This window comes from Antedon bifida, chromosome 7, assembly GCF_963402885.1.
Source record: "Antedon bifida chromosome 7, ecAntBifi1.1, whole genome shotgun sequence".
Classification (NCBI taxonomy): domain Eukaryota; kingdom Metazoa; phylum Echinodermata; class Crinoidea; order Comatulida; family Antedonidae; genus Antedon; species Antedon bifida.
The window spans coordinates 14864762-14890492 of NC_136232.1; the positions used below are offsets into that span (position 1 = coordinate 14864762).

Sequence of the window (25731 nt, forward strand, 5' to 3'; positions counted from 1 at the left end):
TATAAGCGTTATTTCATAGACAAAAAAATCTAAAAATAATGCATGAACAATAGGAAAACGCTGTACAAAAGAGACGCGCGCGCCCTCAGCGTGCGAATTCTTTGACACAAAAATGGCTTCTAATTTTCAATGTCGTAACTCTTTATATTATGGCTCTGCTTTGACACAGAGCCATATATAGAGAGAGTTACGGCATTGAATGGATTAGAAGCCGTGTTTGTGTCCAACTATTCCTATGTAGCGTATGGAGTTGAGTCTTTTGTTTTGAAAATGTATAACGTTCAAAAGGCTTTAATTATCGAATTTAATATCAAAACAATCAATTTGATTAAAGGTTTTTGTTAAAATAATAAAAAAAATGATAAAGTTACTGCGAACATGATTAAAAACAACAAAAATAGCAATTTCGGAACGGCTCTGGTTGTGCGCTCCATGCACGCTCTACGCGTGCGCGTTTAGTTTGTACAGCGATTCTCTATAGTAATGCATTGTTTTTACATTTTGTTGTTTAAAAATCATGTTCGCAGTAACTTTATGATTTCGTTATTATCTTAACAAAAACCTTTAAACAAATTGATTGTTTTGATATTAAATTCGATATTTAAAGCCTTGTGAATGTTATACATTTTTTAAGCAAATGACTCGACTCCATACGCTACATAGGCATAGTTGGACACAAACATGGCCGGTGTGCACACCACGTGACTTTCTAAAATCCGTGAACGCAATGCCGTAACTCTCTCTCTATATATGGCTCTGCTTTGACATTAGTAACCGCGCCCTCTATAGAGCGCATCTGTTCACTTCAAGTGTACTGTCAATCTGTTCCGCTGTGGTCCTATTAGGCTTCCGTACTTTTATCGCCAGAGCCAGGAGGATGATCCTACGATCGATCGATGATCACGAATCATTTTTCATAATACAGTAGCACTGACAAGTGGGTTTTTGAAGGGTGCGCAATTAATTAATAAATTAGTTGATTAAAAATAGTCATATCGATGTTTTACCATTTTATGCTTGCAGGATGTTGAGTATGTTGCATGAAGTATTAAAACAATTTTTAGTAACTAATTGTAAGCAGTGTTTACGAAACTACATTTCATTAATTAGCCTCGCTAGGCTAGCCTCTCTCGTAGCCTAGCTAGTAAGCCAACTTCACGAAGCTTAACTAGGTCTATCCTAGGCTATTTAATTATGATGACTAGGCCTATTACTAGCAGAAGTGTCAGTTATAATGATCTGTACCACCAACAACAACAACAGCAGGTTATTCAGTGGCCGTGGCAGCATAATAGGCTGAAAACACACTGGGAGAGGCTTACGACACTACACAGATCGTTTGTTTTGACGGGAATAATCTTTGTGCTTAGCTGCTTTGTAACACTACCTGGAATAATTTCTATTTATTTCTTATCTATCCTGTCTGCATTAGCTATCACAAAAATTCTGAATGAAAGCAATTATTTTCAGTCATCGGATAGTCTTTTAACGTATGTTTATTTCATTGTTAATTTTTATTTTAAACACATTTCTCATTTTCACAAGAATTTGCGAAAGAAGAAAACTATTTGTAGTTCCCCTAGACCCAAGCAATCAAGAGCTGATAATACAGACGAAGGTCATTTTATATTAAGGAAGCATTCAGTGATTGAAATACACTTGAGGAACCAACCACATGTTACAAAAACCAATGTTGCTTCTTTACCAAATGAAGAAATGCTCTTTACAACTCATATATTTAACGACTTTATTTTATCGTGGTACTCATCAATCAGCAGTCATCAGCAAGTTCCAGAAGAATTGTTGACACATCTTCGATATTTGTTTCAGATGTTTAAAAATCATTCAAAACAATTTAATATAAACAGTACTGTTCACCGTGTCTTTTCTGAAGTACAAAAACATGTTAGTCAGTTTCGAATAAGTACTTTGAAGCTAAAACAGCTGCCATTGAATAGTTGTTCAACCATTGTGGATGTCTATGGTCATTATTTTGAAATACATCAAGCAACACAAAACCAAAGTTTCATGGAGGATTATTTTCGTGAAGTTGTTAATTTATTACTCTTGTTTCTTCTACCAAGTGATATTTATAGGTACTCAGCTGGAAAGTTGTTACTCCAGGAAATTATAACATGCAATGTTTTTATAAGTTTGGTTGATTTATTAAGTGATCCAGATACATTAAATGACATCATTATATGGCTTACTGACCCGCTTACTGATGATAACCTTTCCTCAGGAACAATTTTTCATTCTTCTGAACAAAATTATAATATAGAGAAACAAATTAGTGTGGAAGATTTTAATTTGGAAGCAAAACCTATAATCAGCAAAGATGTAACTATTGAAAGGAAAACCAGAAATAAATCACCAGATGACAGAGAGTACACAAAAGACGATGATATTCTGTATAACTCATCCGATTCTGATGATCAGAAGGTATTTCATACATATAGCAATGTACCTACATATTTGGATTTTAATGGTAGAAAATTACAAAAGTCTGCTAGTGTTAGTGCTTTACCCAATCAACAATATTTTCCAAGTCCACCAAGACCATTATTACATCATTCTAAATCATCTCCTATTTTATCACAAACAGAACAGTTAATAGTCATTGATGAAAATACTAAAAATGTTCATATGACGGAATTAGGTCCAAGCAAGCTTCTGAAGAAAGTACCTAGTTTAACCTCTCTTGTCAGTTTCCAGAGCATCGCTCCAGATAATGATGATTCAGAACTCTGGTTTATTGATGGAGAAGAAGATGCTCAAGATGGTTTTGTGATTGCCAAAGTTCCTGGTCCAGTAGATGACAACTTAGTTTTATCCAATAAACAGGATGCAGGATTTGCATCTGATACATTCAAAATGCTACATGGCATGGTAGACTCAGCTCTATCAAAACTGCCATCAATTGATGTCAATTCCTCAGATGATTGTGGTGAAAGTTATGATGATGGAGATGGTGTTTTTTCTAATTTAATGGAAAATCTTAAAAGCTGGAAAACCTCAATTGAAGATGATCTGGACGACCAACTTACAAATCATACTGAACCACCTTCAAATGACATTGTAATTTCTGAGTATAATCAGTCTAATTGGGGTCATGATTTTGTTAAAGAACAGCAAAAGATTTTTCAAACAGTTTTTGAAGTTCAACAAAAAGATGTAACCAACCACAAAAAGGATGTGATTAAGCATTCTGAATCTTTAAATACAAACCTCAACACAACGTATAATTCAACTTTAGGTGACGAAACAGCCATGCAGAAACGGGCCATGTACAGTGAATCTAAAAGAAAGAAGTCGACAGTTTTAGAAGACTTACCATCTTTACACAAGGACCGCAGTATTTGGATACAAAGTATGCTGATTGTTGATACTGAAACAATGAAAGATGAAAGGAATATTACAAAGGACTACACTTTGTATATTATAAAGGTAAAGATTTCTTAATTTACATTTTAAAATAATACAGTTACTAAAATAAGAACACAATTATGTACAGTATTGTCCCCAAATAAAGGTTATAGAGCATTTCCATGGTAACTAATGGATATTTGAGAATCGGTGGAGGGTCAAGTTGTCTCAGGTTGTTTAGAACATCGTCATCATGTCAGCAGAGAAAGGAGAAGGACACATGCGCTTGCGTGATCTTGTTGTTTTAAGGGTCTTTCACACCTGTTCCGGCACGGTTTCGGTCTGGTGAATCGAACATTAATGTTTCGTTTTCATGACGATATGCGCGTAGCCGCGTGAAATCGATTGGATTTTCTGGCGCCGGACCGGAACTGTGCCGGAACAGGTGTGAAAGACCCTTTAGTCATGCGTGATAATAAATTAGATAGTATTTAAATAAATGTTATTTTAGTAAATTATAATTTACTTCACTAAATAAGGTAAAAACAAAACATAAAAAAGTAACAGTTCAGAGAGTATCCATCGGCGGATCATACATACACACATGGATATAAACACACAATGCAGTATTTATTATATGTACTGTACCCTTCAAGTTGTACTGTGCTTCTACATTATGACTGGCTTAGTTGTTTTTTTTTTTGTATAGCCGCCACCTTGTTTGTATTCAAATAATATGCTAGAAATCATCTGCAAATTTGTATGAAAAATCTGAAGGAAAGAAATAATAATCTGAAATCAAAGATGACTGAAAACAGCATGCATTTAGGTGATATTACTTTTTGGTAGGCCAATATAATAAAGAGTACCAAAATGACAATCATTTTGAATTTTCAGAAGATGTTATTATTAAATTTATTTATAATTTATAGACCCTACTAATAATAGCCTCTAGGCCTACTTGCTGTACTTTACCTGTAGTAGCCTTTTTAAGCTAGTAGTAGGCCAAGGTAGTAAGTCAGCGACCATAATAATGATGGATGTTACGTAATTCACCAGACACCAAATTTAATTAAATGTATAATATTATATATTCAACATTGGCGATATCAATACAATATGTTATATAACACCTAAATAAATTCCTGTCATTTGATTGGATGATTGTCGGTCTCATGGCGTGCATTTTTATAAATGCGAAAATGCATGTTGATAATGCATGTTGATCTCGGGAGTGGGGGAGGATTGAGTGTTTTTGAGTTTATAAAATAAAGTTGGAGTTCAACCAAACTTGTTTATTCGTACTGTTTTATTATTTTGCTATGACTGAGTTGCTTACCGGAAAAGTTGGGAATGGGTTGCTATTTTCAGGTGCCTAATTTAAGATTAGTAATAGTAACCCCCCTTCTAATAGTAACCCCCCTTCTAATAGTAACCCCCCTTCTAATAGTAACCCACCCTAAAAAACAATCAAAGAATAATAAACCAGGGTTACAATTAGAAAATTTACGGTATCCACAAAAAATGTATGTGTACGCAGAGTTTATTTTTTCAATAGGCTCTTGCTGAAGCAATTATCTTTCTCGTGGGCTTTCACCATTTTCATTTTGATGACGTCATCAAACAATTTGACATACATATTACTGTAGGTTGCATAATTTCACCTAACTGACAGGGTTTTTGAATCTGTGGCAGCTCTTGAATGAATGTTTATTATGGAAGCTTTTATAAATTGTATGAATTTGTGTAAAAAAAATGTGGCATCATTGGCAGCTGATTTTTTTTAAAGGTTTTTCTTTGTGTGTGTGCAGACAAAGTTAACCCTTATTATGAAGAACATGCCATTTTTGTTGATTTCAAAGTTAGTATTTAATATCATGCAAAATCATTAAATCATGTGTATATTCCCATAGTTTGCAGAACAACATTTTAAACCAATTTTGAAATGCAAATTTTTTCACTTAACTTTTCTTAAATTGATTATAATTCACAGTATCAAGCACTCATTTGGAGAGGAGATGAACATCCAAAAGAACCTGAAACTCGTTTATTGAAGAGAAGATTTAGAGAGTTCACAAACTTACAGAGTAGACTAGAGTTGAATCCTGACCTGAAACCACTTCTCAAAGGTACTGTAATTAATAATGAGAATAACATCTATTATTATCAATAATTTTGACTAAAATAACAAAAAAAAATACTGTAATTGATTATTATACCATGTACTATCCTTGATTTGACTTCGCTATTATCTTGGTCAAAACCCATTTACCGTATAGAGAACAACATGTTCTCATCAATAAACACAAACCTATTAATTAGTTAATTAAACTTCACTGCACAAACATGGTGCATGGAGGTCTCAGGTTTGTATTCCAGTCCCAACTAAATATTACAACAACAAATAAAATTCCATCTATATATAAATTTAAATTGTTAATTCTAACATAGGCGAGCACAATGCAAAAACTTTGGTATAAATCTCCGCCTTGGTTACCTACCTTATCTATTCTAGATGTACTGCGAAACGTAGATTTGATAACATTAGTTTTCAGTACTACGCTATTGTTCCATTTTTGTCTTTTACAACGACAAAAAATAGCGTTACCTATCGAAATTTGTGGATATCACAGGGTTATTTTCACACATTCGCGCTGTTGTTCAACTGACTTCCGGGTCCGTCACTTCCGGCAAAATGGCCGTGACATTCAATATTAAATACAAATATTTTAGTGGTTCAACGTATCGTCGTGAACTAGGCCTACTGCAATTAATTTGTTTAAATATTCAACTAATCAATTATATTGATTAAAGGCATTTACTTTACGTGAAATACAATTTGTTTTAGTAATTTAACTATTATTGAAGGCCTTTAATTTTACGTGAACTACAGTGTGATTTTAGTGCAATTCAACTGAATCGTGAACTACAATTTATTTGTTTTAGATATTCAACTATCAATAATAAATTTGTTTTAGTAATTTAACTAATTATTTATGCTATTTATTAATCATTTTATCAAATTTAGGTGCGATTCAATGTTACTATAGGAGGCTAATTGAACTAATTATTTATGCTATTTATTAATCATTTAATCAAATTTAGGTGCGATTCAATGTTACTATAGGAGGCCTGGTAGGCCTACCAGGGAAACACCTTTACTGTTTATATTATCGATTATTTCTGTTGCTTGCTCTATTTATAATTATAAATGGTGTCTACGACCGATATAAGTAGGCTACGAAAGTTGTTATTTGATCATTTTGTTCCAAAATTAACAAGATGCTGTTGTCATGATATATTGTGATACAAATGTTAAAGCTCCGCTCACTGTCACCCACTTTGATAAACTATGCTTTTGGTCTCTTGGTACGGTCACGTTAGAGACTGTTTCAGTGATTTATGACCCCTATAACGGTTTCCTCTTGTGTGTTGTGTGTTCAGATAATATTATATAATAATATAATATGTATATTATATTGTTCTTTACAATTATATTATTTGCATCTTATATTCTTACTGTATGATTAGTACCAATTACTCATCAGTCATATGCATAGTTGTCAGCTGGGCCTCAATTTCCAGAGGCGTTGTTCATGTTTTCGAGGACCATTCGGGTACACCCACTAGAGGGTGCGCGAGCGAACCCTCTAGTACTCCATAATTCACATCAAACATCACTGTTACATTACATTGTAAACTTAAACCCATTTCCATTAAGTATTTGTTAGGTTTTTAGCTCATTTGTGACCTCTTTAATGTGTTTTGTTGTTTTTTAAAAATAAATTAATGAAATAAACTATTTATTTCTGTTAGGTATGAAGGATGTGCCTCGTAAATTACAGCTTGTGAACAGAATGAATGAAGATGTAGTGTTGCAAAGAAAACTCAGCCTTGAACGATATTTACAGGTAACAAACTTTTTTCCTTAAGGATGACTGATGTTTTATACTGATGACTGATACACTTTATATACATGCATTATTGCCAGCGATCTAATAAACAATATTTACGCACTTGTCTGGCGGTGTTCCTTAACATTGGGCCCGGTCCATTGCGGTTTACGCGTGATATCATGTTCCATCCAGGGACCAGAATGTGTACTGTAGTTACTTTCCAGGCGAAGTTTACCAACGCGTTACATCATGTACTGTGTATCAACGTACGCTATACAGCAAAATGGTACGAATTATGTTCGTGATCTATTGTTCGTATGTTCAATGTTTTAATATACAATTAACCCTCTTTACCGTGGGGTGCCTAAAATAGACGTTTCACTGTAGGCTCACCTACTGTAGGCCTACATTACTAAACAAAAAACATGCCATTTTCGTTTAGCCAACATCTTATTATAGCCAAGTTATTACATTTCCAATGTCCTGTATGTCATGAACTTCTCATCGTACATCGAAAATACAGCATTCCCCTCCAAATAAAAGGCAAAGGGCCATTTTTTTAGGCCTGATATTTTTTAAGTATAGTTTTCGACTCATTTATCAATAGGGGCTTTTAAGTGCTATTTCCAGTTCTATTTTTGCACAATTTTCTTAGCATCTCAACCCTAATGGTAGGGCCGGTCCTGGAGACTTATATATTTTGTTTCTTTTTTCGAAATACTATAATCCAATTTCCGAGGACCTAACAACTCTATTTTTCTAAATGTTCTTAACTCCATCCCAACCTTGGTGACTGGTAATTTTGTTTCTTATATCAATGTATAATTGCAATTTCGTAGGACCTAGCAGCTCAATTTTTCACAATTTTCTTACAGATCAGCCCATGGGTGTTAGTCTCGCACATTTATAATTTTCGCACCCCCAGACAGCAACTATACGTCTCTGCGATTAATGATATACCTCTTGGGCCATGGGTCATTTTATAACGTTCGCTTGTATTTTCTATGATAGGAATATTAAACTTTAAAGATCACTTCATTTTTAAAATTGAAAGAATGGATTTACACAGTCATCGCATCGGACCTCGGTCCTTGGTGGCTCCCTGGCCCCCAACCTAGTGATGCTTGTGTCGCTCGTATAGCCCCCTTGATAAAGTCCAATAGTTAGAGTTTTTTAAAACAAAGACTTGATACCCAGGTTTCTCTTACGAGATTTCTTGAAACACAAACTTTAACAAAAACTTGTATCATTGAAAGAATGAACAACATTATATACAACAAAATAATAACATTATAGGGGTCTCTGTTTTCAAAGACCCCAACAAAAACATCTCGACATTAGGTCATATCTGTTTTTGAGATTTTTCTGAAACCGAACTTCTCACTATTATTACATTATTATAGGTAATATTAATAATATTATAGTAAAAGACCAATATTTTGGCACATATAACGTTTCATACATATAATACTTCGACATATTTTTCCGACAAAAATCAAAATGCGGACTGGCGGACATAAAAAATACAAATTAACAACAGACCACTGGGGAAAGTATTTCCTATGTTTTTATGTGTAAGAAAAATGTTTATCTCATAATAATATGAAACAAAACACTTTATTTCATGTTACAGTATGTATAGTTTTATTTGTATTACAATTTTCTTATATATTAGCTTTCTGTTTGTATTATATGGTGAGTGCAGAATCTGTTTTGGCTTTTAGCCTATTCTCACTCCTGGTTATTTTTTCATTGGTGACCGAATAAATATTATTATTATCATTATTATTATTAAGAAGCGTACGTGTGTCAACAAAAATTATCACTTCTGAACTTCTAATCAATTTAGGAAGCTTTGTTTAATTAAATTCTCCACAATTCTGGAAAGTACAATTATAGTTTTGAAAAGTTGTTGAAGCAACATTAAACCTATCTCAGCAACAATATGCCAATTAAAGTTAAATTATAGTAGAAAATGTGCATATACTGTAAACATTGTAAAATGATTGTTGTACTTGTTCATCCATTGATCAAATTAAGTTCAATATAAATTGACTTCAATATAAATTATTTATTATAAAATGTTTGTGTTGTGTTTTAGAACCTTTGTAGTATCTCAGCAATATGTAGCAGTAGTGAGTTCCAGGAGTTTATAGCTGTTGAGGGAGATACACACATTGAATTTGTCAAAAAAGCCACAGAAATTGTTCCAAGAATTGACAAGGTACTTTCTGATTTGTTTTATTTGTATTTTCAAATAATGAGTAATGATTTTTATTTATTAAACCAAACAAACTTCCTTCACACCCAAAAATAACAAATTGTAGAATCAATTTTTCTAGGACAACTACCCCCTAAGACAACTATCCCCTAGGACAATTACCCCATAGGACAATTACACCTCTAGAACACACTCAGGTATAACACCTCCCGAAAATGATTTGACACTTTTCATGACCTGTCACAACTTTTTCCGTTCTTTGAACATGTAAAACCTTTCACTGACCACTACTTTCGTAAAAAACGTAGTTGTCTGAGTGGTAGTTATCCTAGGTTGGTAGTTGTCCGGGTAGTCGTTTTCCAGGGTTTAGTTGTCCGGATACGCTTTAAAGACTATTTATTTACCTATTATTCTATGAGATCAACTATATTTATTTCCATTTCACTCAACCAAACATGTGAGTGAAAGTACAGGTACTTGGCAAAATATTTCCACTGAGGGAGCATGTTCAAAGATACACTTTTTTTGCTTTAGGTATTAGCTTTATGTGGTTCAAATCCTGCCAGGGTTTACAATTTGTTTAAATAATTTTTAATACAAACAAACTCTGGTAATGCAACAATGACATGTCTAAAATCAAGATTGACCATAACAATGGTCGAGGAGTGTCTTGAAGCTGTGCTGATTTGCGGCACCTCTGCCTTAACCCATGGAGTAAGCTTAACCGCTAGGCCAGTCGACTACTATTTTGGTCCATGTCAAAGAATATATCCATGTTAAAAGAATACAGAAGGCGTGCTATTTAATATATATCATATATATATAATCATATATATAAATCCAAAGGCAAATTACTGAAAAAATGACAATGCTGTGGGTATCAGTGGCTGGATCTCAATGGAGATACGAAAAAAAAAATAAAGATGATATATATATATATAATATGGAAGTTACGCTTTTGTGACATGACCAATATTCAATTTTCCTGAAAATCAAGGCATGTTCTGTAAGTATATACCTATGTACAGAATAAAATAAGAAATGACACATATGCTGGTACTAAAAAACTAATTATCACTACTTTTACAATAGTTTCAGTTGACTAACAATAAAACAGCAACGCCAAAAAGAAGAGGGTGAATCTGAAAAGAAATAGGTTTTTAAAACTACTCATATCAAAAAACATGTACATTAAATCACATTATGTTTTAAAATTACAAATCACAAATTATAATTCTTGCCTCTTGTAGTACAAAAATAAATGTTTTTTGGACAAATGCAATTTCAGTTTACTTGTTACTTTAACACTGCTTGCCGGCTTTTGAAAATTGTCTCCTATCTTTTAACACTGGCAGGTCTGAAAATAATAATATAATAATAATATAATAATAATAATATTAATATACCTATCTACACCGAAAAATTCAGAATGATAACTTGAAAATTGTAGGCACTATCGTGCTAACAAACAAACAAAGCAAGACCTATATTTGGCTAAATTCTATTTTGTGGAGTAATAATGTGATTAAAAGATCTATTTTGTTTACAGTACTATTACCATCAAGCTCGTCTCATTGACCTACCATTTTCAACCTGTTGAGCATCTTATGACTACAAAATTTGTTTCTTCCCACACCAAGATAATATTAGTTCCACACACCATAATATTATGTGCTAAAAAAAACAGTTTTATCCCGATACAAGGCCTTTATGATTCAAGTATTTCATAGCAACAACCCATGGTACCATGGAAAATATCCATTTTAAAATAATTTTCAGAGAATTCTGCTGGGCTCAACTAAAAAAATACCTTTATGTGGTGTATATATATATATATATATAACATAGTTCTATACATTCGGCCCCTAAAGCACTCAAATTTCATGTCACATCTGGTGTTCCATTCGCAGATGATGGCATGCGTTCTTGTTGGAACGCTGTCCTTCACAAAAATGCCTGTCAACTCAATGAGATCCAAATTGGCAATTGCCGCAAAATCCTCAAATTCACTCTAGAACTAAGAAATTAAAAAGAGAACTTCCTGCATCCGAGTTTCAAAACAAACTCAGGATTATCACCGATGACTGCTGTAAGCAATCAAAGGTAATGTCCCGGAGGGGACATCACAAATTTGGCCTACCTGCAGACTTGGTCATTTCAACACAAATGACTCGGATGATTTCAGGGCTTATAGGAAACCCTGCAGAAGGTTCTTTCGGACTTATAACGAGAATCGGAGCAACACCTCTGATTCAGTTGTTGAAATTAATTGTTGACTTTCCGAAGGAGAGAAAAAAACTTCTTTCCCGAGGACTTTAATTCTGCCCAAAACCAAGGCAGGTCGGGGCATAACATCTATCTTTCTCCAGAAGATTACGATTACGTGAATTTTTTGCTGATTCAGACAGCAACACCACGCAAAACGATGGCAACGTTAATAAATTTAAAGCAAAAAGTTCCTGGAATCCACCTAAAAATCGTTGTCCAGCCTTAGAAACATTTATTCAGGCTATTGAGGAGGATGTACAAAACTACATATCAACGTGACAATCTCTCGAAACAAGAGAGGCAGGCCATTGGCATTAAACCCGGTGATAAAGGTTTTGCCACATAGCTATGGACATCAAATTTTACGAAGAACAATCCTCTTCATTATCGTAAACTTACAACAGATCCCACCCCGGGAATTGCGGATAAGGTGGCAAAGTCTGTTTCTGTGGTGAGAAACAAAACACTCATTTGGCACAGGTTAATCCACTTCGCCTACTAAAGCTCATTTACGAGAACTGGCGTTGTTGATTTTAACCAACAACAATTTTATTCAAATTCATGGCACAGTGATGTGCACAAAATGGCGCCATCTTTTGCAAATTTATTTATGGGACAATTTGAGGCCAATTTTCTGTCCCTCCAACCTAATAAACCACTTGTTTGGTTTAGATACATTGACGACATCTTCATGAACTGGACCCATGGTGAAGATAATCTGGATTCATTTCTTAATTCAGCCCACTCAACTATCAAGTTTACAGCTACTGAATCCACTAGTAGTGTTGACTTTTTGGACACTATAGTGACCATAGAAAACATACCGTACAGTCAAGCATTATCAGATGTATCTGTTCTTCAGTTTTAGATTTTCAGAATCGCAGAGAAGAACTAACCGGACATCTCTGGAATAGAAATTACAAGAAGGAATACATTGAAACTGCTATAAAGAAAGCAAAAGATATTCCTCGCTGTCAGACACTGACGTACAAACAATGTCAGCCAAATTCGACCAAAGTGCCATTGGTCACAACCTATCACCCTGGGTTGCCTCTATTAAGGGCTACTAGTACTAGAAACAGGACTGTTTTTCCAGAACCACCCATTATTGCATTTAGTAGACCTTCCAACCTTCATGATAATAGTTAGATCTAAATTTAAGAGTCAAATTGACTCTCACGACACCCAAATTTTGGGCATTCACCTTTGCGGCAAATCTTGCAAAACTTGTTCATTGGTTGACTCTATTGAAAAATTTAGGAGTAACCAAACTGGCCGCATTTTTCGGATAAGACAATCAATATATATATATGAGCACAACTCATTCAATAAACATTGATTGTTTTTACACAAGTTTGTAATATTACAAAATAGTGATATTTAATATTAAAAACATTATATAATTATACAAATAAAGAAAAAAAAAAAAATTTGAAAAGAAAATTATAGCAGAAACTCTTTCTTCGGACGTCCCCTATTTAGGGGACACCATACCGGTGCTTTTCATGTAAGCGGAACCCTATCCAAGGGCACTGTCTCTTTTATAAGGATTCTACTGTAGTACATAAAAGTTTTTTGTTTTCATTTTTATTTTAAAATTATAAACTCAATATATTTGGATGTCTCGCATTAAAAGTATGTTATGGTTTACCGAATCAAAGGCTTTTTTTAAAATCAAGTAGATTCTTACCCTTGTCTACTTTACTATACCAGTCTTCCATCAGTGTGCAGTGCAGTAGATGTTGAGTATGATGGTCGAAAACCTGATTGATTTATACATACCGTATATTTCGGTGTATAAGTCGCACCTGTGTATAAGACGCACCCCCTAACTGAGAGTAAAATATCGGTATTTTTTATATCGTCGATGTATAAGACGCACTTTATATTTCATCAAAACAATGTTTTTTTAAATTGTAATCAATATTATTGTAATAATATATTTTGTTCTATCTACAACGGCGTCCTTTATTTAGGTTTTTTTCTTACCTAGGCTCGGCCGCGCCCAGCCTCAACAAGTTCTTTCTAACTTGTTATTCATGAGTTTCGCACCCGCAACATCGAGTGCATGACCGTGTGTGTAACACGCACGTGTGTGAAATAGCCTCGCTCGATCATTTCGAGAGGGCGAACGTTTTCACGGACAATCGTATTTGATTAGTATCTGTGTATCGGAGAGTGTGTACGCTAGGTCCATGCTATAATCAACTGGAGAATATACTAGTCGAATACCGTACACCATGTGACCGACAAGAAGGGCGATCGTGCGTATAACTATAAATAAATACTATTCCAATCGTAAACGTTTACAAATGAAAACAGATAATGAACAAATCTTTTCATCATATTTAGTATAACATCACGCTAAAATGCCTTGAAAACTAGGCAGAAGCAGGTTGCCGTTACATTAGTACACTGTAGCCGCCAATAAGGTGACGATATGTACAATCTGTGTGGTGAGGCATTTATGTTCGGTGTATAAGACGCACCCTTAATTTAGAGGTCAAATTTGCGTGTCAAAAGTGCGACTTATACACCGAAATATACGGTACTATAATAGATTTTTTTTATTCAAAAAAGAATAAACTTGATAAACGACTCATTCAATAATTTTTTTTAATATAGGTAGAACGGATATGAGACGATAATTATTTGGTTTAGTTTCACCATTCTTAAAAATTGGCATCACCTTTGCTATTTGGGAATTTACACATTGTGAAAGAGTGATTTATTACTGTATGGGGATATGATGGGGCAGAAATTTTAAAAATGCATGGTGGTAAATTGATGTACTGTAGGATTTCATCGTAAGCCAATCAAACCTCCGCTTGAACAATTTTGAAAGCCAAGTCAGATTTTCATAATTCTTTCTTTATTATAATATTTATATAAAATACTAACAGGCAATGTATAATTTGTTTGAAAAACTTTTTATTTTGCTTCATTATTCATAATTATAGTTAGACTTTAATGCCAAAAAAATGAAACTAATTTTAAACTAGAAGTGCACTCCTACTGTAAAATTCTCCTACATAAAATCTCCCCAGAAAATATATATTTTTAAAATGTTTGTCTTAGTGTATTGATTAGGCTATTTGGACTACAACTTTATGAATAGAGTTGGTGTAAACTGTAATGATTATGCATCCAGCCTCTCACAGTTGAGATCCATGGTTCAATTCCTGCTGTGGATCTTTTTTTATTATTAATTATTATCGATGACTACATATCTATCTGTGGTTTCAATTTGGTAAAGATCTCGCAATAATTTTTTGAGTATAATCCTGGTAACTACAGTAACAAAAAAATATAGAAACAAACACACGGGGAAAAAAAGCGCACAACTACATAACCTCCTTGGCGGGCGTAAACAAGTATATTTATCTATAATGATAGTATTTGATAGTTTGTAAAACCCTGTACTCTAGTCTTAAGTCATTTTTTACATTGACGCCCATAAAATGTTATGAACATAACATAAGAGGCTTGTTGGAGGTTGAATTACCGAAGTACAGTATTTAACCAATAATAATAATCTCATTTTAGACATCAAGCAATATCTTTAAAACCTATGCTATATATTTTCAATATGTGTATGTTTATGTACATAACAGGCCCACCAAGGGTTATTAAAAAAATATTATGTAGTTCAACATTTTTCTGTTTCAGTTTTTCCTACGTGGCATGTCAGGCATTATGGGGACATTGAAATCCAAGTTACCAAGTTCAACCATGTTACCAGAAAATCAAGCTTTAATGAACACTGATGATGAAGAACATTTAAATCATCTAGGCCATAGCATGTCAGAAATGCCCACCTCACCATTCTCAGGGATTGACATAAGTAGACCACAGAGATCATATGCTTTCAGACCTAGAGATTCCAGTGTAAGATTAAACATCAGATTGATTACTTCTTATCTGTATTGATTGTTATTTAGTGTACAAAATCTGTATTGGTTTAATACCAGACAATCATTGTGATTGTCAAATCTGTTATTTGTCTTGTCTTCGATTTTTGTGTAGAGCATTTCTCTAATATAACTTAAAAACACAACATTTTGGAAGCATAGTGAACTTGTCCTAATAAGGTTTGGATGACATCAGAAATGTGCAGCAAAATTTGCGGCACAATTTTATGAAATTTGATAATTGATCGTAAATTAAAAAGCAAAAGACAGTTGTTATTGAAACTTAACAAAATCAAAATTCATCAAAGGTCAACTTTCTATGATATAAAAATTGCTTGCTAAGAACAAAAAGCTGCTATCAGCTACTATTAGTAATTGGCTATTAAATACAAATAATTAATGTTTATGAGTGTTACAAATATTATCAAGAGGTGAAAGGTATTTATGTTAGATTTTTATAAGGCAGCAGCAAACAAGAATATGACCTTTCAGCTTTCACCGAATTAAACTATTTGTACCACAGCACGAATATAAAACATTCATTATTTATCATTCATTATTTATATAATAGATTCTTGTCATTTTCATTCAGATTAAATGAAAGAACATAGGCCTATGATAGGCTAGGATAACTATTTGTTGTTTTTTTTTTTGTATAACAATGAACATCTAAAGATGGTATTTTCCTCTATATATTTGATTTTTTTTGGTTTTGGTGTTTGAGTCTGCATCATCACATATTTATTTGGCAATTTCATTGTCACTCATGACAGAGCAGAATTGCACCTGGAGGTCGCCGTTGTTGTTTGTTGTGCTTCCAGTCTTTCACTTATTCACGGCGCTCTTAGCATGCGCAAAGCAAATTGTTGTTATGCTATGCTGTTGTTCATTGGGTTGCGCTGTCCGGCCTTCAGCCTATAAAAATAGTAATACACCGCGAAAAGTATGTGGAGCGTATCTGTTTATTATTTATTTTTGTGACTCATAATCGTCCAATCAAATGACAGGAATCTATTTAGGTGTTATATAAAACTAAATTATGTAGGTGTAAATTTGACCAGGCAAACATTGATATTCAGTTGGGTAAATTCTACCAAATCTACTCGTAATGTTGGCGTTATTTTTTACAACTGTCTCAATGACTACTCATATAAAATCAGTGTGCCATAGTGTCAATATAATAATAAGTTTTTAAGTACATGGATGAAAAAACATATGCCAATGCTGTTCGTTCAATGCAATTCACTCATTGAAGGAGTGTCCAAAGAATACATTGGATACCAGTTGAGCAAAGAGTAAATTAAAAAATGTTGGTTCAAGTTTATAATTGTGTAGATGGCCTTGCCTGTCTACATGTGTGAATTAGTCATTAAGTACAATTGTAAACGTACTGGTCTTAGGTCTGAATGCGATGTTACCAAACTTTTCCTCGTGTTCACCGATCATCTGGTGAACATTCGTTTTCAAAGCTTGGCCCGACTATGTGGAATAACCTCACTAAAATAGTACGCAACTCATCGTCAGTGACAAATTTTTAAAAACTTTTAAAAACACACCTTTTTCCATATACTGCCCTGATTTTCGGCTTACATGACTTGGGAGGGTAGAATCTATCACCTAAATTTAACAGCTACTCAAAATTATCTCTATAAATATGAAACTATGGGCATTAACTTCATTCAGGCCTGCAAAAAATTCAACAGAAAGCATTATCTCAAAATAAAAAAAACAACACAGGAATGATTGCTTGACTGCACACTGAAAAAGTGACAATTACCCAATCAGAGGTCAGCTTGATGCATGCTAATTAGCAAGCTCAAACTTATTATAATAAACGTATTATAATCATTTTTAAGTAAAACTTTGTTATAAAACAATGGTATTGTTTGTCGTTTGAATTACATTTTTTTTTATTGGATAGACACTTTTGTTTTTTGCTGCACCTCCCTGGTTGGATCAATATAAATCTAAATAAAAATAAAGGAGTATAGAGTAATACTGTACAATTAAGCATGCTACTAATACAGCATTACATTGATTTTTTACTTTTTTTTTGGTAAGAAAGAAATATTAAAATTATTATAATTTTAATTATTATAATACAGTATCAATAAGATATTGTATCTAATATTTTTTTTGTAAATGCTGATAATCATAAAAAATAACATTTACTGCAAATGGATAGCAAATGATGTGTTTTCGCACACACAGTCCATAAAAGACTGCTAAATCTTTTCCACCCCACCCCTCCAACATCCCTCACCAACTGCTCTATCACTACTTACAATACATTGTTTTGTGTTATTATGTTTTGTACTGTACATTCAAAAAAAGAAATAGAGATAATGCCTTTTGTTAAATCATTTGTTGTTATTAGTTAGGATGATTAATCTACAAGAAGATTTTGACCCCTTAAAAATACTGGTCTTAGGTCTGAATGCGATGTTACCAAACTTTTCCTCGTGTTCACCGATCATCTGGTGAACATTCGTTTTCAAAGCTTGGCCCGACTATGTGGAATAACCTCACTAAAACGGTACACAACTCATAAAAAAGTGCAGTGCCAATAAATTATTATTATTATTATTATAGCTGTTTTTTTAAGTCAATTACTTGGCAAGTGCTGCAATGTTATATTTAAACTTTACCTTTAATTAACTATTATTAGGTTGAGAAAAACATTGATGTTCTGGTGAAAGGTTTTCTAGAGAACAGAGTAACACATTCAAGTACTGAAGAAGACAAAGAAAATGTAATGGAACAGTACAGTACAACAACAGGAAGACAAGCAGTGTTTCAACTATCTGAGAATAATAAGAATGAGCTAAACTATGCCGAAATTGCACTGGCTGATGCATTCATGTGTCTGTTATGTGAGGCTATGCATGATTATGGCAATTGGATTGTTAAAGAAACTACTCAACAAACCATATCTATAGCCTTTGGAAAACTTATCAATAAGTAATGCAGTAGAATATATATTTTATTTCTAGACAAATACTAGTGATCTATACAAGAAAATGAGTGCTGTTAATTGTTATGCACAGCATTAACCCACAGCAAACTCCCAACATGTGCATGTCATGGTGTGCCCATGTAGGTCTAAAATTAAAAATTTCCTAGGTGATCAAATTTTCCAACATTTAATTAAAATTTTAAATGAAAGAGAGAACTGTTTCAAATTGTGCATGAAGTCATATCAACTGATTGGCTTCCATAATAAGTAAAAAAGGGAGGTCATCTTTCATTTGGATGAGTTATAAGAAGGTATGATCTGACTCAAATTCGCGAGCGCACAATTTTTAACGTTTGACATCACATATGTGTTTTTATTTACTTAAAGCATCTGTAAAAATGAATGGAATTTATCATGAAGAACAAAAATGAAGAAAGAAGTGTCTTTCTTTATGTATTACTGACGAAAAAAAGACAAATTTGACGCATTTTTGCTTCAAAAGTTCAACATTTTTCACATAGAGAACATATTTTATTTGCACACAACGAAAACATCATATTTAAGTGAGTCGAACGGAAGTGTACTTAAATGGACTTAAAATCATCTAGAATGTTACATTTTAGGAACCATGTTTTTATCACGTCTGCATGCTCTGGCGCTGCTTTAACTTTCTTTCACTATCAAAGTGAAGAATGAACAGCCGATTAAGGCATGATGCTACGATACAGCAGACTTACTGTAAATATTTCTCCAGCATTACATGCTACTATTACATTACTACTGCCACCTAACGATTAACATTTTTTATTGAAATTTGTGTAGCAAAAAGGACATTCCAATTAATAATAAAATGGTACTACTTCAAACTGAAATGTATTTTACTTGACTACAATTCAATAAAATATCACAGTACGTAGGTATTTAGACGATTAAAAACATGAGAAAACACAAATGAGGTGAGGTTACGAAGAATCTCCCATTTTATTGATGATACTGGGGCCGTGGGATTTATTTGAAATCAAATATTTTGAACCTTCGCGAATTCCAAATACACTTCATTGAAGTTCAGGATCAACCTTGCTCATACTGAAATTGTTCATTGAATCATAAATTGTGTTTTGATCTGACTATTGACACATTTTGCTTTTGAGGGTTGCTTCACATGCAAATATTCAGTGTGCATTAGCCTAAAGTATCTTACGATAACTGTTTTTGCACTTATTTTTTGTTCTTACTCTATGTGATAAATTCCATAAATTTTCATAAAACTCTTAATGTAAAGTAACAACAGACGTGCAGGTCAAAAATTGTGTGTTGGCCAATGGATATTTTAAAGCAAAAAACATACCTACTGAAACTTCTTATAGCTACTCAGCAGACCCCTATTCATTATTCTCATCATGGAAGCCAATGAGTTGTATATATTTGTGTACAATTTTGGCCTATAAAATGTTTGAAATAATTTTGCCACCTGAATTTTCAAATCTAGTTGATTACAATATTGGCTATTTGTATTGTTATTTATAGATTGCTTGAAGATGGTGTAAATGAACTGGTTAATGAGGGTATGTGTGCCCGATATATTCAGCTCATACGGCAAGCACTTTGGCCAAATGGTCAACTAATTTCCAAACGAAATACACCAAAGACAGATGAGGAGAAAGAACATTCAAGACAGCTTGCTTTTCAAAGAGTTAAAGAATTTATGCCAGGTATTCACTTTACACCCATCAGATAAAAGTCATTTGATCAATATTACTCATCATCTAATCTTTAATTCTTTAAATTTGTATAATTATTAATACTGGAAAGGAAATTAATTATGCATTCTGTTTAATATAGGTATTGTTACTTATGGAGTTGGTGAAGAGGAACTTGAAAATTGTCTACTATTTGTACATGCATCTTTACAAGATCCAGTCCTTAATAGGTACAGTAGATATTATTTTAACTACTACTATACTAAATCTTGTATCGTCTCTTCACCTTCTGCAGCCCTATTACAAAACACGCTACCGAAGCACTTCTTCCGGTGGTGTTGGTAGTATATAAGTGCTAGCTTACCTGGATAATACAACCCTCCCCACTTGAGGTCATGGGCGATGCCACTGTCTTGGAGGGGAGTTCAAGAAAAAAATGTTACTTCTCCCATTGAAGGGGATAAAACCTATGTCGGTTTCATATCCAGGTAAGCTAGCACTCATAAACTATCAACACCACTATTAGTTTGTGTAAATTAATCAAATTTTTTTTTATGCGACATTAAAGCCACTAGACCTACCTTTCGACCTAATTTAAGGTCACACACTATATTTTTGTCACTTGTGTTACCTATTGCGATAATTATTTTTAGTATTTAAACGGTTAAATATGTCAAAAATAAGTTGATTCTTATAATTTAAGGGGGCTGTTGAAGAGTGCTTTATAAATGCTCAGATCATTGTCATTATCATCATAGGTGAAATTACGTTATTAAATTGAGACATGAAGATACATAGTAGAAAGATTATTACCTGAGCAAATGTAATGATCTTCGATGAAAGAGATTACAACCCTTTTTTTTTTATTCAGCTGGTCATATGATGACATCACAACATCCAGCCTCTAGCCAGTAGGGTTTGAACGAACCCCACATTTCCTGAAGTGCCCTTTCAAACTAGACTAGGTATACATGGCCCATAAGATGATTTTTTCGACAACTTGCTCGACTACCGTGGTTTTTCTCCTGGCTCCAAATTCTCAATGAGGTTAAATAGATTAGCTAAAGGGTCATACTGATTTAGTATTATAGTTATTCTAGGCCTTGCTTACCTAGGGAGTTCTAGTTAACAACTCCCTGCTTAATACTCAATCCTTCTTGTGTCTCTTCTGTGACCATCACTCCGTTTTTTATACACGATTTTAAAAGGAGAATTCCCAAAAGCGAAAACATGGAAACCACTGCATGTGTAGGGCACAGTCATGTCTGACAGCAATTGTTACTAGGTAGCTGTTACCTAAAATCATGCACATGCAAGTATAATTCCTGACTCAAGGCTCTGTTACACCGGGCTGTTTGCATTGTATTTGCCAGGCGAGGGGTGCAGGGCTAACAACATTGTTATTGGTGTTTTTCCAAGTCTTGATCCTTTTTGATTAATTCACATACATTTTTGATATTATTAAAAAGGCAATCTGGGGGAGGGGGTATACCAGAAAGTGGAGGGGGAAGTCCTCTTTTTTGGGGGTGGGGGAACCCCTGTAAAAATCCTGGCTCCAGGCTTGCAACATCCTATAAGGCAAAATGTTTATCGTACATAAATTCATATCTACAGCTAAATGGTATCACTAGGATGAGTTTGTTTATTCATGCACAAACAAAAAACGAAACATGCACAGTGAAGTGCTTTTATTTTATTGGAATTAGGTGGTGTGATACCATAATTGAACTTTGACCTGATGACCTGATGACCAATATGGATATACTGTATACAGTGATTTACTACAACATTTGTACATGCATCTTTTTCATGATTATTATGTTCAGACACTTCACATAATGAATGGCACTTTTCAACTACTGTACATAATTCTCATGTCATTGCAGCCAACTATGGTGCTCTGTCCACAAACTATGGAGCAAATTAGCCTTGAACCCTTGCCGATATTATGGCTGTGGATTAGGCTCCAGTGTTTTAACTGCTCGACCGCTCACTCACGTCACTCTGTCACTTGCTCAGTCACTTACTCAGCCACTCCCTTGATTCTTTTGTAGGCAGGTTTATATACAAGAAAAATCATCCTCAAATGGATGTGAACTATAAGCCCTTTTTTTTGTCATTGAGTTCAAATACAGTTCAGTACTATGCCAGTAGCTATTGTTATTTGTTGTTTTACCTTAAGAGACATGGGGCATTTAGAAATATTAGACAATTATTATTAAATATTACAAAGACCAATGGTTTTTGACAATTGTATTAAGTACAATTTTTACTTTTAATCTAAATTAAAAAACTACATTTTTTTTTATAGGCATCTGGTGTTTACTCTCACAGAACTTCTGATTGATGCACTTTTACCAGAAGTTCAGGATGTTAATATTCGTGAGAAGTTACTTTAAAAAACAGTATTTCAGATAGCAGTCATTGGCATACTAGTACTACTTGTTATTATATGTTACTTTTACATTCTCTGCTCCATCATTTTTTTACTACTAGCTGTAATGTAAATAATGGTTGTATTCAAAAAAGGATTGAAGAATAATTTAATTTTCCATAAGAATTGCATAATCATGGTTGAGCAAGGCATTCTAACAAGACGCTAAGCTTGGCCAAATCAAAGGGTTTAACTCTAGTTACAAAACTACCAGTCAAAAATGATTGACTGATTTTTGATTGGCCAATTGGCTTCCTCAAATTTTTAGTAACAGACACCAGTGAGCACCAAAACAGTACCATCCATAATCTGTACACTTATTGATAACTTTATTAATTGCTTTAATTCAAAACCCTTCCCACTTTCAATATAAATTAATCAATTATTATTATCAATTAATGTTGCAATTAAGGAGCATGTGTAAAAGCATAGAGATATTATAATATCTCTATGGTAAAAAGCACTTTTGGGGAAACATACCAAAAAAAAGAATACTATATAAACATAATCTGGTTTTATGTATTTTAAAGAAATATTATCCCCCTAAAAAAATAATTTTTAAATTTTTTTTTTTAAATATGCCATTTTAATATTACATAATAGTGATTCACTTTGACCAAAAACTTGATGATAAAAAAAAAAAACATTTTCCCCAAAAAAAATGTAATTTAAAGCAAAATATACCTAAATTGTCGGGAAGACAATGGTTTTTGGTTGAAATTAACCATTTCTTTTGTCTTTTTATAAGTGAAATAATTATTTTTTTATGATTTTGTTTTCTACAGAAGTGAATAACTTTATTAAAACTGTGAAATTGCCTATTCAAAATCTGATTTTATTAATCATTATTTGTCATGTTTTTGGGGGACAATACATCTTTAATGTTAAATATGAAATGTTGTGTCTACTTTGATCAAATCAATTACAAAAATGAGATGCCTATTTAATTCTGAATCAAATTTAGTTTAGGGTACTGGGACGATTCGGCCGGGACAGTTCGGCCCTGAGACAATGAGGCAAACTTACATATTTATCAGCTTTGATATGCATTTTATAAGCATAAATAAGCTTTTTTCCTCAAATTTTATTTTCAAAAAAACTATGGGGTAGTACTACTAGGGATAAAGATGCAATAAAGCAAATATTTTGAAAACATTGTCGAAAATAATAATGTTTTAATCACGCTCTAACGATGTAAACAAGTTACGCCCTCTGTTGTTGCACGAAGTAATACATTTTTTTAAATAAATTATTTTATATATTATACCACCCTTGCCAATATCAATAAAATATGGATTGTTAAACACCAAAAAAAAATGTATATGAATTTGGTCTAAAGTGAGACGTTTCGGCTCACAAAGTGGGACGTTTCGTGCTTAGCCTCGTGAAAATAGAATTTTATCTTTGACCTCATGAAATTATTTGTACCATCACACTCATTGTGTAGAATTATAATTTCTAAAACTATAGAGCGCCACCAACGGAATCAATCGCAAGTATGATACAAAACAAACAGGATAAACTTGATCGAGAAAAACAAAAATAACTTCTTTTATTTTAATCGTCGATTCACTAAATATGAGAAAAACGAAAATTAAATATTAGTACAATAAAACGTGTATTTTAGTGGGTTGTGACATCGTCATTAAAGAACAAATTAAATGTTTAACTAGATTTGAACTCGTCACTATGGACGAGTTAGGTTATCCGCCATGCAAACGCCACATGCACGTCACGTTAGAATATTGTGCACAGAAAAACGATTATGCCATTGTGACCTGAAGAAAATAAAATGTTAGTGTGCCCCCTCTTTATATCTAGGGCCTAAGTATACAGTATACACTACTGTATACATACTACATACAGTGCAGAATAGGTGAAAATAACGGGACCCTCTTATTCCAAATTTTAACATGATGACGTCACCAAAATGCAACACGTAGATAGCAATTTTGGAAGGAAATTATCTGAGCAACAACATATTTTAATATGTTGTTGCTCAGATAATATTTTTTATGTTATGTAACATGTTGAAACACACATCATTATTGAGTCACTTTAAGTCACTACTCAAAACTCACCTTTTCTGATTTTTTCTACAGCGCCATGAGAAATGAATGTTGGAATGGCGCTATATAAATCGAACGATTGATTGATTGATTGATTGAAGAAATTTGGATACATAGAATATGGATGCGCATTCTTTTAAATGGCATGAACTATGACGCAAAATATGATGACTCGCAACGTCCGATGCGCAAAATTTGTACATGAATTCGTATCTACAATTCAACAGCTTCCAGAAAACTGCTGGCATGAAAGTGAGCCCCAAAACATAAGCCGTCGCGTACATGTACTGTAGTATCGACGTATGCTCATACAGCAAAAACATACGAATTATAGTACAGAATAGAATAATAGTGGGGTACGTTAAATAGATGTTTCACTGTAATAAATGAAAATGCCAGAGTGCATACAAAACGAAGACCGAAGACCCATATTTTTTGTATGTTATTTGAATGATAACACACCAGGCTAACACAATATCACAATTTCGAACTTCGAACTTTTCCAGACATTTGGGTGCGAGAAAATCAAGGGTCTTTGTTTTGTACACATCCTTAAATCATCAATGTAAATTGTTTTGCATGGTCTCTGCAGCTTCTGAGCAATAATTGATCCCTTGTCTGCTGCAGTATTAAGTAATGCTTTATTTACACAAGCTGGCGAGGATGTTGCCTCAAATAATGTCTTTTCATGCGATAAGTTTTAACATCCACTTCATTGCAGGATCGCCAGTAGAATAAGAATTTCTATACTCCTTTGGAACTACTACCTGTAAAAACATTCCTTCAATGTCTGCCATTACTGCTACATGGCCTTCCCGAATCAGACTATTAGTTAGGTCTAGCCCCTGTAGAAGAACATCGTTCAGAGATACACAATCACATTTTGCGGCATAGTCAAAGACCACTCTGA

At 33.5% G+C, this 25731-nt stretch overlaps 1 protein-coding gene across 1 annotated transcript; it reads left to right on the forward strand.

Moving 5' to 3' along the window:
- The first annotated feature begins 937 nt into the window (after positions 1 to 937).
- Positions 938 to 23967, forward strand: LOC144849174 (uncharacterized). The gene is made up of 10 exons (XM_078706202.1): positions 938 to 1045; positions 1546 to 3447; positions 5360 to 5495; positions 7183 to 7277; positions 9364 to 9486; positions 15421 to 15639; positions 18331 to 18623; positions 20146 to 20330; positions 20461 to 20548; positions 22630 to 23967. Exons 1-10 carry the CDS (start codon positions 1025 to 1027, stop codon positions 22715 to 22717), a joined length of 3150 nt encoding a protein of 1049 aa, XP_078562328.1. The 5' UTR covers positions 938 to 1024; the 3' UTR covers positions 22718 to 23967.
- The last annotated feature ends 1764 nt before the right edge of the window (positions 23968 to 25731 follow it).

Bases quoted from the DNA above. Each gene is read 5' to 3' on its own strand.
- LOC144849174 (XM_078706202.1), top strand. From the start codon at position 1,025: ATGTTGAGTATGTTGCATGAA. The intron at 7,278-9,363 runs GTAACAAACTTT...GTTGTGTTTTAG, and splicing joins GCCTTGAACGATATTTACAG to AACCTTTGTAGTATCTCAGC. The intron at 18,624-20,145 runs GTAATGCAGTAG...TGTTATTTATAG, and splicing joins TTTGGAAAACTTATCAATAA to ATTGCTTGAAGATGGTGTAA.